The following is a 12,339-nucleotide window of genomic DNA, read 5'->3' as shown; positions in this document are numbered from 1 at the left end:
CACTCTGCCTGGTACACACTTCCCCTGGCTAATTCCACTCATCCTGTAGGTTTCAGTGTACATGGTTTTTCCTCGGAGACACCTTTCTCAGAGGCTACACTATGTTCCTGCCCAAATTCTTTTCCATAGCTCTTCATAGCATCCACTACACTTTCATGTTTACAATTATTTCCTTCTTTTCTTGCTTATTGTGCATCTCCCCTCTAGATCATGAGCTCCCTGAGCAGCCCTCTGGTTTTTCATCACTGAATGCTCAGAGCCTATCACAGTGCCTCCTACAGATAAATGTTTACTGACCGAATGAATGAATGAACAAATGAATCTATCCTGCTCAACTCCCGGGGGGCTTTGTAAGGGGATAATGAACTGTAAGTTGGAAATTCTTGCACCAGAGTTGATGGCTGTAGGCTTCACTCCTCCCTCCCTTTGCTCATTCCTGCCACACTTGCCTTTTTGCTATTCCATGAATATGCCAATCTCATTCCTACCGCAGGGCCTTTACACTTGCTGTTCTATCTAGAATGTTCTCCCCAGATAAACAGTCGGTGCAATCCTTCACTTCCACAAGATCTCTCCTTAAACGCCACCTCTTCAGGGAGGTCTTTGCTGAGTGCCATTTCTGAAGGACTTCCTCTCGTCCTCCATCCTCCATCCCCTTACCCAGTTTCATTCTTCTTCCTAGAACTTCTCATTACTTGAATTAAATTCTACATTGTTGAAGTGACTTGTTTATTTATCAGTCTCTTCCAAGAGGATGTAAGTTCCATGAAGTCAGAATTTTTCTTTTTATTTACTTTACTCATTTATATCTGCACCATCCAGACCAGTTCCTGGCACACAGCAAACACACAATGAATATTTACCCAATGAACCAATGAATGAATGAAGGGGAAAAGAAAGATGAAGGGGACAAGCTTCTCTTCTGAAAACAAAACTCTAAGTCTTTCAAGGTCAGAGTAAGGAATGAATTCTAGGTAGGGGAAGGGGTTCCGGTATGGTACGTGATAGGATCTAGAATCAAGGAAAGATAATCTGAAGGGGTGAAGCAATTGTTTCAGAAAATCTCGCCATTCTCCTTCCTCTCCAGGGAGTCTTAGACCTGAGTAAGCAACCCCTGGAAAAGAGATCTTTATTTAAGAGCAAAGATACACTGCTCAGAGGCTCAACCCACCACCCAACATCTCGTAATGAGTGTGAGTCACTTCCTTCCCTGAGCCTTAGTTTCTTCATCTGAAAATGGGGAAAACGTTCAGACCTACCCAGGACCACTGGGAGGTTAAAATGACATCAAGTAGATGTGAGCTGCATATAAACTGTAATGTCCTGTGTGCATTTTTTTTTTTGGCATGGGCAGGCTCCGGGAATCGAACCCAGGTCTCTGGCATGGCAGGCAAGAATTCTGCCACTGAGACACTGTGGCCCCCTCTGCCCTGTGCGCTTTTTACTGTACATTGGGAGGAGGTGTGGAGCCCGACTGACCTGGGTTCAAGTTCTAGCCCTAAACGCGCTGACAGTGTGAACTTGGGTAAATTGTGTCCCTTTGTAAGCCTCAGTTTCCTTGGCTGTTCATTGTATCTATAGCTCACAGGCTTGCGGTAGAAATTAAATAAGGATTAAATGAGGGAATGTAAGTATCCATCCACAAGGTATTAAGTAGATCTTCTTCTCAAAACACAGATGCACATAGAGCGCATACAACAGGCTGGGTAATAAAGGGATCCCAGTCTGGGAGAGTAAACAGGCAGCCCATGAGCTCTCTCTCCAGTTTCCTTCTAAGAGAGGAACTCACTGGCCAGAGCCCTGGATGGTCACCAGTAGGCAAGACAGGCAGCCAAATGCTAACCTCCCACATGGAGTTTCCATAAAATGCAATCACGGAGTTGCATAACCTGTCCAATGTTTTCACCAAACATTCCCCTGCGGGAAGTATGTGAGCAGGCAAGCGGGGGGGCGGGGAGCCTTGGGGGGGTGGGAGGGTAGGAAGAAAGGAAGAAGGGAGGGTGCTGAGAAACTATGAAAGTGGGGAAGTGGGTTTGGAAAAAGAAGGCAGGACATCCCTGAGCTCCTACTGTGTGCCAGGCCACAAACTGGGTCCGTTCTGACACCTAGTTAGATCCTTGCCCTAACTCTGAGAGATCAAGTATTACCACTCCTACATTCCAAGGGAAGAAATAATAATAATAAATATTGCTAAAGTTTACATAGCAGTGACTGCTTATCAAGCAGTGAGCAAAGTACATCACTCCTTGAGACAGCCCCGACCTGGGTTCTATTCTGACCCCCATTTTATAGAGGAGGAGACTGAGGTTCAGAGAGAAGCGATTTCCACAAGGTCACTCAGCAAGGCAGTGATAGAGAAAGGATTTGGAGGCAAGCAGGGCTCCAAAGACCATGGACCTGTGCTAGGACATTTCTCAAGGGACTTATCGGGGTGTGGGGGGGTAGATCTGGAAAGTGGCCACAGCAGGGGTTATCCTTACGTGCTCACAGCAGGGGCCCAGTGTAGGAGTGACGTGAATAACCCAGTGAGCAGAGGCACAACCCTCCCCTTCAGGCAGAAGACAGTTTGTCCCAGCCTGTGGCTGTTCCTCATTCTGCCTTTGACCTAAAGTTTAAAATTTCATTCATAAGTTTGGAACTACAGACTTGGCAGTGTGAGAAGGGCCCTTGGAGACCAGCTATTCTAGTCCAACCCCCTCATATTACAGATGGAAAAATCCCTGAGGCCCAAAGAGGGCCATAGACATGCCAAGGTCACACAGCAGTTTTCTGTTAGACAGAGGAGTTGGTTTGGGGTCAATTACAGATCATCTTGTTCCACAGTTACCAACTGTAGCTGCATCTCTGAATTACTTGGGGAGCTCTTTAAATACACAGATTTCTGCATGCAGCTTCTGGAAACTTTGGTTTGCAATAACGCCTCGGAATTCGAATATATAAATGTCCCTGGGACGATTAAGATGGCACAGGGCCATTTGCATTTGGAAATCGGCATTCAAGGCCCTTCTTTCATTTTATAGTTAGGAGCACTAAAGCTACGTGACTTGTCCCAGGTCACATGGCAAGCCAGTGAGACTCTCTATCCCTGGCTTTGTGGTCTGAACCTAAAATTCATTATCATTCTCCAGACTTCCCACAGTCAAATTTCCAAAAAGCATTAAAAGGGCTGGCAGAGTTGCTGTGGTTTTCCCCAACTCTTGGTCTCCTTGTTCGACCCAAATTGAGACATAGGATGGCGTCCATTTCCGGGGCTCAGCATGATAGGAATGCAAGAGCTAAAAACCCAAAGGGTAAAGGAAACACCAGGAGGCTGATCTGCTGGCCTGACGGGGGTTTCCCAGAGGTGAGCTCCAGGCTCCAGGCATGACATCAGACAGCAGCTAACCGGCCGGCCCCGGAGCCTGTTGGCTTCATGCTCCCTTAGTTTTCCATTTTGGGGGGGGGGGGGGGATGGGGAGAGATAGCCTTTCTTGTGGCGGAGGAGATGGAGCGCAGACTCCAGGAAGAGCCACTTGTTCCAGCACAGAGCAGGAAGGCAGAGCAGCTTGCAGAAATTAAGTCAGATCTCTTAAGCACTGGAGTCACTTCCCCCACCTCTCCCTAATCCCTCGCTCCAGGGCTACCCTAGCATAGGGACTCACTGCTCTGATTCCACTTCCCGCTACCCTACCACCTGACTAATTCATTGTCGCCTTCCTTCCTTTCTTTCCTTTTCCTCCTGTAAGGGCATCTTGATTTTTGGAGTGTGATGTCCTCAGTTGGAATCCCAGCTCAGCTTCTTATCCCAGCTCAGCTTCTTATGAGCTCTCTGACCTAGGGAGAGTCACATATCCCTCTATGAACCTTTGTTTTCACACTTTTAAAAAGGGGATAATGTCTACTTTCTGGGATTGTGAGGATTTAACAAGATCATGTAGGCACTTATTAAATAACAGCTGTTTTCTCAGAAACACTATAGCAAGTGAGCAATCAGTGGACCAGAGGGATTTGGATATCTATTTGTTGAACTGACTTGAGAAGGCCAAAAGAACTGTTGAACTGGAAAGCACCTCAGAAATCTTTGAACCCTCATAATTTCCAAACTGGAATCCAAGCAAACTGTTTACAGTATTTCCAAATGTTAAGAGAAATCACATACTTTCCTTGATGAAGTCTCAAATTTCTTTATTTTTTAATTAACTTTTAATTAAAAAATATATAACAAACAAACACAAACATTCTTAACTTACAATCATTCCGTTCTACATATATAATCAGTAATTCACAATATCATCACATAGTTGCATATTCATCATGATCATTTCTTAGAACATTTGCATCAAATCAGAAAAAGAAATAAAAAGAAAACAGAAAAAAATTCATACATACCATACCCCTTACCCCTCCCTTTCATTGATCACTAGCATTTCAATCTAAATTTATTTTAACATTTGTTCCCCTTATTATTTATTTTTATTCATATGTTTTACTCATCTGTTGATAAGGTAGATAAAAGGAGCATCAGACACAAGGTTTTCACACTCACACAGTCACATTGTGAAAGCTCTATCATTATACAATCATCTTCAAGAAACAGGGCTACGGGAACACAGCTCTACATTTTCAGGCAGTTTCCTCCAGCCTCTCCATTACATCTTGGCTAACAAGGTGATATCTATTTAATGCATAAGAATAACCTCCAGGATAACCTCTCAACTCTGTCTGGAATCTCTCAGTCATTGACACTGTTTTGTCTCCTTTCACTCTTCTCCCTTTTGGTCGAGAAGGTTTTCTCAATCCCCTGATGCTGAGTCCCAACTCATTCTAGGATTTCTGTCCCTCTTTGCCAGGAAGGTCCACACCCCTGGGAGTCATGTCCCATGTAGACAGGGGAGGGCAGTGAATTTGCTTATTGTGTTGGCTGGAGAGAGAGGCCACATCTGAGCCACAGAAGAGGTTCTCTTGGGGGTGACTCTTAGGCCTAATTTTAAGTAGGCTTGACCTACCCTTTGTGGGGTTAAGTTTCATATGAACAAACCCCAAGATTGGGGACTCAGCCTATTGCTTTGGTTGTCCCCTCTGCTTGTGAGAATATCAAAAATTCTCCACTTGGGGAAGTTGAATTTTCCCCCCTTTTCACCAATCCCCCAACGGGACTTTGCAAATACTTTTTTTTACTCGCTGTTCAAATCACTCTGGGATTTATTGGGGCATCACAATTTCTTTATTTTTGGCCAGAATTGTATCAACGCATGCTATTCAGAAGTTCTGATTGGCAGTTACATGTCTTTGCTAAGTTTTTTTTTTTAATGGGAAAATAATTAGTGGAGAGTGGATTAAATGTTGGAATATGCTACACTTGTCCAACTCCTCACTTCTTAAACAGGGAAGTAGAGGCTGAAAGAAGGAAGTGGTGTGCTTATAATCCAGCCAGTGAATGATAAAAGCAGATTCCAAAACCTAGGTTCTTTTTGTAGAACCAGCTACTTCCTCTCTATTCAAGAGAGGGAGAACCTAGGATCAACGAAGTCGAGAGGTTTTGGTTTGCTGGGGCACGAATGAAAGTGACTCATTAATTTACTGTTCCCTTTTTCCTTTTCCTGTTCTTGATTCATTCAGCAAATATTTACTGACTGGCCACACTATTCAGACTCAGAATAAGGCAGAGATAAACCAGTCACGACTTCATGGAGTGATGATTTGCACCCTTGACTTCATAACCTGTGCTTTTTCCACTGGATACCCACGTTACAAGACCCACCAAGCTGCCTTCCTGATGTAGACTGGAGGTGTTTGGGGGCAAGGTTTCATTTTATTCCATTTTATGTGTCCTAACCTTCCTGGCCCAAATCAATGCTGAGTAAACTACTGCGGTGTTGGAAACAACCTTAATTCCAATTCCAACACTGCCACCAACTTTATGTCTTTGAAGGAATACATGGCTTTCTTCCTCTAGCCCTTAGTTTAATCATTTAAACGGGGTACAGTAGCGAGTCGTGTCTGTGAAAGAGATTGTAGGTTCAAGTAACCCCGGAATCTAACTAGGAGAATAAAACAATGGGGATCTAGGCTGCAAGTAAAGCCAACGTTTATCACCTAGCTAATTCCCAAACACCGCTTGCTCTCGCACGGCTGCTCTCCTTCCCTCTTCTCCAGCCATCGTCCTTTTCCTCAAGATTTCCCTCTAGAGGGCATACAAGTTCTACAGCTTTCCTGCCTCACTTCCGCTCGTCTTCACTCCTTGTTCTGCGCATGTGCACACTTCGTTTCCAGGCACACTTCGTTTCCAGGCACACTTCATTTCCAGGCAGTGTTGAGACAGCTTAGCTAAAAGTTGTACCCCACTACGCCTGCGCAATATTAGTCCCGCCCCCGCCCCTACCCCAACTTCTGTCCCCGGAAACGCTTCCTTCCTACGCATCTGCTACTGCCGCCGCGGTCGCTGGCGCTTTGCCTCTCTAGGCCGATACGGCCTCTCCTTCATGGTCCTGTCTGTCAGCACTGTCTCGGGGACCAACGGGGGTGTCCCGGCGGTGCTCGGTCACGTCTATCCTCGAGCCCGTCACTGGTGAGTGAACCCCAGAGGAGTCTGAGTGCCGGCGGAGGCCGAGCAGTTGGAACACACAGGATTTCCCCTCCCCGGAATGGTTCTGTCCGTCCCGCCCCTCCCCCTCCCCCCGGAATGGGTTCGTCCCCTCCGTTGCAGTTCCTCCTCCCGGGCGGGGCGACGTTGTCATGGTGACGGCCGGTGGCCGTGGCCCGGCACTTGTCCCCGCAGGTGCCGGGACGTCCCAGGGCTTATGGCGCGGCGGCGCTGACGGAGGCCCGGGCGGCGGCTGGGCCCTGCGGGACGGCATGGCGGGCCAGTTCCGTAGCTACGTGTGGGATCCGTCGCTGATCCTGTCGCAGATCGTCCTCATGCAGACCGTCTATTACGGCTCTCTGGGCCTATGGCTGGCGCTGGTGGACGGGCTGGTGCGCAGCAGCCCTTCGCTGGACCAGATGTTCGACGCTGAGGTAGGGTCCCCGGGATGGCGCGAGCGGAGCTCGCCTTCACAGAGTGGATTTTGTGGTCCGGCATTACTGGGCTTCCCTCCCCGTTGGGCCCCCTTCTTGCTTTGTGGCCCTGGGAATGTGATTTCACTTTTCTGAGGCTCAGCTGCCCTATCCATAAAATGGGTTAACTGATAACAGAGAGGCAGGTTAGTACAAAAAAAAAAGGGCCAGGATGTTATAAAACAGGCCTGCTTCCAGGCAACTCTGATACAGTGACTTCACTCCCCTGAGCCTCAGATTCTTGGCTGCCAAATTGGGGAGGGGCATATACAAGAGATTTCATGGGGGGACGTGAAAACAGCCTGGTCTTTGATGTGGGGTAGGCCTACGTTTTAGTTTCAGTTACTAGCTGTGTGACCTGGGGTAGGTGTTGTCACCTCTCTGAACCTGTGTTCCCATCTGCAGAATCATCAAAGAGTGGTAGCAGAGGGGTCATGGGCTGCAGTACAAATAGCTTGTGCTTTGGATTCACAAAGGCTTGGGGTCCTATCTAGGCTTAAACATACAAGCTTTGGGACCTTGGGCAAGTTGCTTTACCTTTCTGAGCCTGTTTCCTCTTCTGAATATTGGCAGAACAGTCCTGCTGTGTTATAAGACCAAGAGCATCCTAGAAATATTAAAGCATATTATACAGTAATGCAAGCCTAAGAAGTTGTTGCCTCTGAGGGACAACTGTGGTGTATGGTGATTAACAGAGTTGTGGGAGTCAGGAGCTCTGGGGTGGAGTCCTTGCTTCTGCTACTTATTCTTTTGTGTAGCTCTTGGGTAAGTTATTGTCAAAAAAAGGATAACAATAGCAACAATAAAAATGGTTTTGCAAGGTTGTAAGGATAAAATGAGATAATGGAAGTCAGAGAGTTGTGTAGCTGAAAATGTTGTGCCTATGTTTGACATTCAGTAGTATCATGTCAAGGGTACTATGAAATTGTGCACCACCAGGTGCCCAGTAGTGGCCTCCTAGCAATCTCTGTCCTGTTGGGAAGGGCATGTGGGAATTTAGGGCATTGTTGAGAGCCAGCTGATGCACACAACCTGATTTCTTATAAATCTTTTCTGAAAGGGCAAAATAGTAAAGATTTTAGGTCACAACTATTTAACTGTGCTTTTGTAGCACAAAATGAGCTGTAGACAATCTATAAACAAATGAGTATGGCTGTGTTTTGATAAACTTTATTTACAAAAACAGATGCATGCCCTGCGGGGCTGTAGTTTCCTGACCCCTATTCTAGATCTTACTCTTGTTACTTTATCACTTTGGGCAGGTTACTACACTTCTCTGAGCTCTTGTTTCCTCCTCTGTAAGTGAGGATGATAATCCTTCCCACCTGCTATGAGGGTCAAATGAGTTCCATAATGGATGCCTGTGAAAACGCCTTATTGACAATAGATGGAGGGGCCATTGTCTTCTGTGCTTTGGGAAGAATGCTTGTTCCTTAGGAGGCCTGCTGGGATCCTGGAGCTCTGCCAAATCACTTCTCCAGCATATTTCCATTTGTGATTCTCCCTCAGATCCTGGGCTTCTCCACCCCTCCAGGCCGGCTCTCCATGATGTCCTTCATCCTCAATGCTCTCACTTGGTGAGTATCACCAGTTTTGCTATCCAGCTTTTTGAGTCTTAGCACTGGGACTGATTTCCAAAATCTGGACATGGCTGGGCATCTGTTCTTGAGGAGTGGTGGACTAAAGTGGGTAGCAGAGGCCGATTCTGGAACCAGCCTCATCTTGGGGCTCCTTCCATAGCTGTTTTGACTTTGCTGGAAAGTTCTTATCATTATGTGGTTGCTGCCTATGGGTCAGCATCCATCTCAGATTGCTGCCTTGAAAGGGAATTGCACCGGTAGTCAGGAGAACAGGGTGTTATTCTTGCTTCTTATGTCAGTGGCCAGGTTACTTCCCTCCTCTCTGGACTTCACACTCCTCATCTGTACATTGAAGGGTTGAACCAGGTCACCTCTGAGATCACTCACAATCACTGCCTGTCTCTTGAGAGACAGTTTAGCACAGTGATTAAGATCTAGGGCTCTGGAGGGAAGCTCACCTGGCTTTGAATCTCTGCTTTACCATTAGTCTGGTCACCTTGGGCAAGTTACTTAATGCCTAAGCCCCCGTTTCCTCATCAGTAAAATGGGCTAATAATATTACCTACCTCGTAGTTGCAAGGATTAAATGCATTAAAACACAGTGACTACTTAGAACAATGTCTCACACATCATTACTAATTCTGATCTCCACAGGAGGTTGAAAACTGGTGGACTAACTTTGACTTAAATTTGGCTCCTAAATATGTTCTTTTTGGCTTACACAGATGTCAGCCCACACGTGATGTTTAAAACATTTTTTCACTTAGTTGAAAATCAGGATATCTCATATAAAAATCCAGACTTTGGGCTTCTTTTGAAAAGTGGGAAGATCTATTGATTCCAGGCCAACCTTCCAGCATGACAGTATTTGCCTAGAAGCAAATAGCTGTTATTCCCTTCCTTTCAATGAAACATGTATGCTTCAGGGTGCTACAATCCCCTCAGATCCCTAGGATCCCTGTGACAATTATCCTTTATCATCAAGCTTGTACTTTTGTTTTTCTTCTACTCAGCCTGATGCACTTTCAATATTCCCTGCCAGGTTCCTCTAGGCACCTAATATTATAACCATTGCTTCTCATTTTTCCTTGCTGGCTTATGACTGCTGTGCCATCGTTGTTATTATCCCCTCCCCCAAATAATGTACACTAAGACCAGGACAACCCAGTGACAACTCGCTGCTGTCCTCTCCCCACAGTGCCCTGGGCTTGCTGTACTTCATCCGGCGAGGGAAGCAGTGTCTGGATTTCACTGTCACTGTCCATTTCTTTCACCTCCTGGGCTGCTGGTTCTATAGCTCCCGTTTCCCCTCGGCGCTAACCTGGTGGCTGGTCCAGGCTGTGTGCATTGCACTCATGGCAGTCATCGGGGAGTACCTGTGCATGCGGACGGAGCTCAAGGAGATCCCCCTCAACTCAGCCCCTAAATCCAATGTCTAGAATTGGGCCATTTTGCTCATACCCTCCAGATGAGGTCCAGCCCAGGTCTGAGAGGAACCCTGGAAATATGAAGTCTCTGTTGGTATGGGAGAGGTAATGAGGTCCCAGCAAGAAGATAGGATGCAGCCAGGATCACAGCTGCAAGAATGGCCTCTGTCTGCTGAAGCCCTTGGTGTCTGGGACGCCAGGAAGGGGTCCTCTTTGAAGGTAATAGCAGAATTGGAACTGTGTCGCTCTTGAGCCACTGAACCTGCCACCAGCTTGTTATTTAAAAAAGAAAAAATCAAGGATTTCTGATTGGAACAAATCATTCTCCTAGTCATCTATCTTACCTCCCTGGGACAGCTATTACCTTCGCCATGTGGCTGAACCACAACTATTCTGTTTGGAGAAATACTTGGTTTCTGGATCCATAGCCACAGAAAGTGATGTAGGTGCAAAGTAACAGACTGCTGCCAGGGAGAGGATGGCAGATGGATGCATTAAGCACAAGGAAAATGCATAACCTGTGCCCTGCCACATGCGTGTGTGCACACCCATGAACCTGGGACTAATTTTCTTCTAGTTTCCTTGACTCCCCACCCTGCTGCCAGCTCATCCTAGCAGGCCATAGGCCCCAGAGAAGAATCCCAACATTGTCACAATTTAACCAAGTGTCACTTCCGGTTCTCTGGGAATGACCAGGCACCCTGGCTCCCACTGGATCTCAGTTCTGGCATCAGTTTCCTTCTCGTATTTGCAGTTCTGCAGTGGGAAAGGTATGATGGGGATCCAAAGACAAGAATCCCAAACCTTCTAGTCCGGGCTGTGCTGATATGCCGAGGCACAAAGGAATTTGCCACTAAATTTTTCCTTTGAGGTGGAGTTTACTCTGTGAGGGCTTGCAGCTCTCCTTCCTATGTACATAAATACAGTATTTTCCACGGTTTTGTCTATACTCACTTTTTAATGTCATGGTTGGGACTGTGAAAGATCAGAATAGCCAGGTAAGGGAGCTGATAAGAATTATTAGGCCACATTTTCCTTGCTTGGGCCCTAGAGTTAGACCTCCATTTGGTTAAAATACTTTAAATGCAGAAACTCTTCAGTTCACATGCCTTCCACCTGCACCTTCTCTGCTGCCCTTTGGGTGAACTGCTGTGACCCTCAGGGTTTCTTCTGAACACGTGTCCATGGAACGCTCCGGTCCAGACCCACTTCTTCATTGAAACCATCAGTGTTCCTCTCTGTTTCCTCTAGAACCTGCCAAGGAGAACTGACAGCTTTCAGCTTTCGGTTTCATTATGACTTCTCAGATGAGTGTTTCTAGCCTCCTGGCTCTCAGCACTGCAGATTAGGGAGTTGAGGGTGATGGAAAGGTTTGAGAATGAACATGGCTGGGCAGAGGCTGGGGAAATGCTAGCAGGAGGTACCTTAGTAATTCAGGGCGCTTGTTAATGGAGCTCTAATTCTGGTTGCAGGACTCAGGAGGTAAGACCAGCTGGGTAATCCCCTAGGTCAGCGGATTTCCTCCCAGACACCACAGAATCTAAAGGGATGTGACCAACTTTATTTTTAAAAAGGCATCAGAACATTCCCATCTTGTGGTTGATGCTTCCCTTGATAAGCTGTGATGGTTGCTCCAGTTGTGGCTGGAACACCTTTGGGAGTTTGCTTCAAAGGTTTTGCCCATTCTTCTGCATATCTTCTGTGATGGCAAATCTTTGTCCTTTGAGTGTTATTTTTATTTTGGATACTGCCAAAAGTTAGGGAGAGCCATTTTTCCCTCAACAATATAGTGACTGAGTAAGTGAAACTTGGGCATAAAAAATGTGACCTTCATGAAATTTTTATGACTTCTAAAGTGACAAAACAGTTTCTAGAGGAGAGTTCCAAAGATGACTGGGCAAAAGCAGTGACATATGTTTGTCATTTTAGTATGAATAATAAATAAAGTTATTGAGTGTTTAGTAGGCATCCAGCACTGGGCAGAGTATTTTATGTCTCCTTTCTCATTTAATCCTCACAACAGCCTTTTGAAGTAGAAAATATCCATATTTTACAGATGAGGAAACATTACCTTAGAATGCGGCAGAGCTGGGATATGGGCTTTCGTCATTACATTAATAAGTTCATTATTATGAAGAAGACGGGGAATGTATAAGGTCTGATTGGTTAAACAATCTTTTATAACATCCCTTTACCCTCTGGTATTGTTTTATATACTGAGGATATATAGCACTTTATGAGCATTACTGGCCTAAGAAAAGCTGATCTTCAGGACATTAAATATGGTCACAGGTTTC

At 46.0% G+C, this 12,339-nt stretch overlaps 1 protein-coding gene across 1 annotated transcript; it reads left to right on the top strand.

Annotated features, from left to right (window-relative positions):
- The first annotated feature begins 6,354 nt into the window (after nt 1-6,354).
- On the top strand, nt 6,355-12,014 carry SYS1 (SYS1 golgi trafficking protein). The gene is made up of 4 exons (XM_077167952.1): nt 6,355-6,547; nt 6,758-6,996; nt 8,545-8,612; nt 9,814-12,014. Exons 2-4 carry the CDS (start codon nt 6,835-6,837, stop codon nt 10,052-10,054), a joined length of 471 nt encoding a protein of 156 aa, XP_077024067.1. The 5' UTR covers nt 6,355-6,547; nt 6,758-6,834; the 3' UTR covers nt 10,055-12,014.
- Nucleotides 12,015-12,339: the final 325 nt, after the last annotated feature.

This window comes from Tamandua tetradactyla, chromosome 1 (genome assembly GCF_023851605.1).
Source record: "Tamandua tetradactyla isolate mTamTet1 chromosome 1, mTamTet1.pri, whole genome shotgun sequence".
NCBI lineage: Eukaryota > Metazoa > Chordata > Mammalia > Pilosa > Myrmecophagidae > Tamandua > Tamandua tetradactyla.
The sequence above is the reverse complement of the archived record's forward strand: the minus strand, read 5'-3'. Positions and strand labels throughout refer to the sequence as shown.

Bases quoted from the DNA above. Each gene is read 5' to 3' on its own strand.
- SYS1 (XM_077167952.1), top strand. From the start codon at position 6,835: ATGGCGGGCCAGTTCCGTAGCTACGTGTGGGATCCGTCGCTGATCCTG. The intron at 6,997-8,544 runs GTAGGGTCCCCG...ATTCTCCCTCAG, and splicing joins ACCAGATGTTCGACGCTGAG to ATCCTGGGCTTCTCCACCCC. The intron at 8,613-9,813 runs GTGAGTATCACC...CTCTCCCCACAG, and splicing joins ATCCTCAATGCTCTCACTTG to TGCCCTGGGCTTGCTGTACT.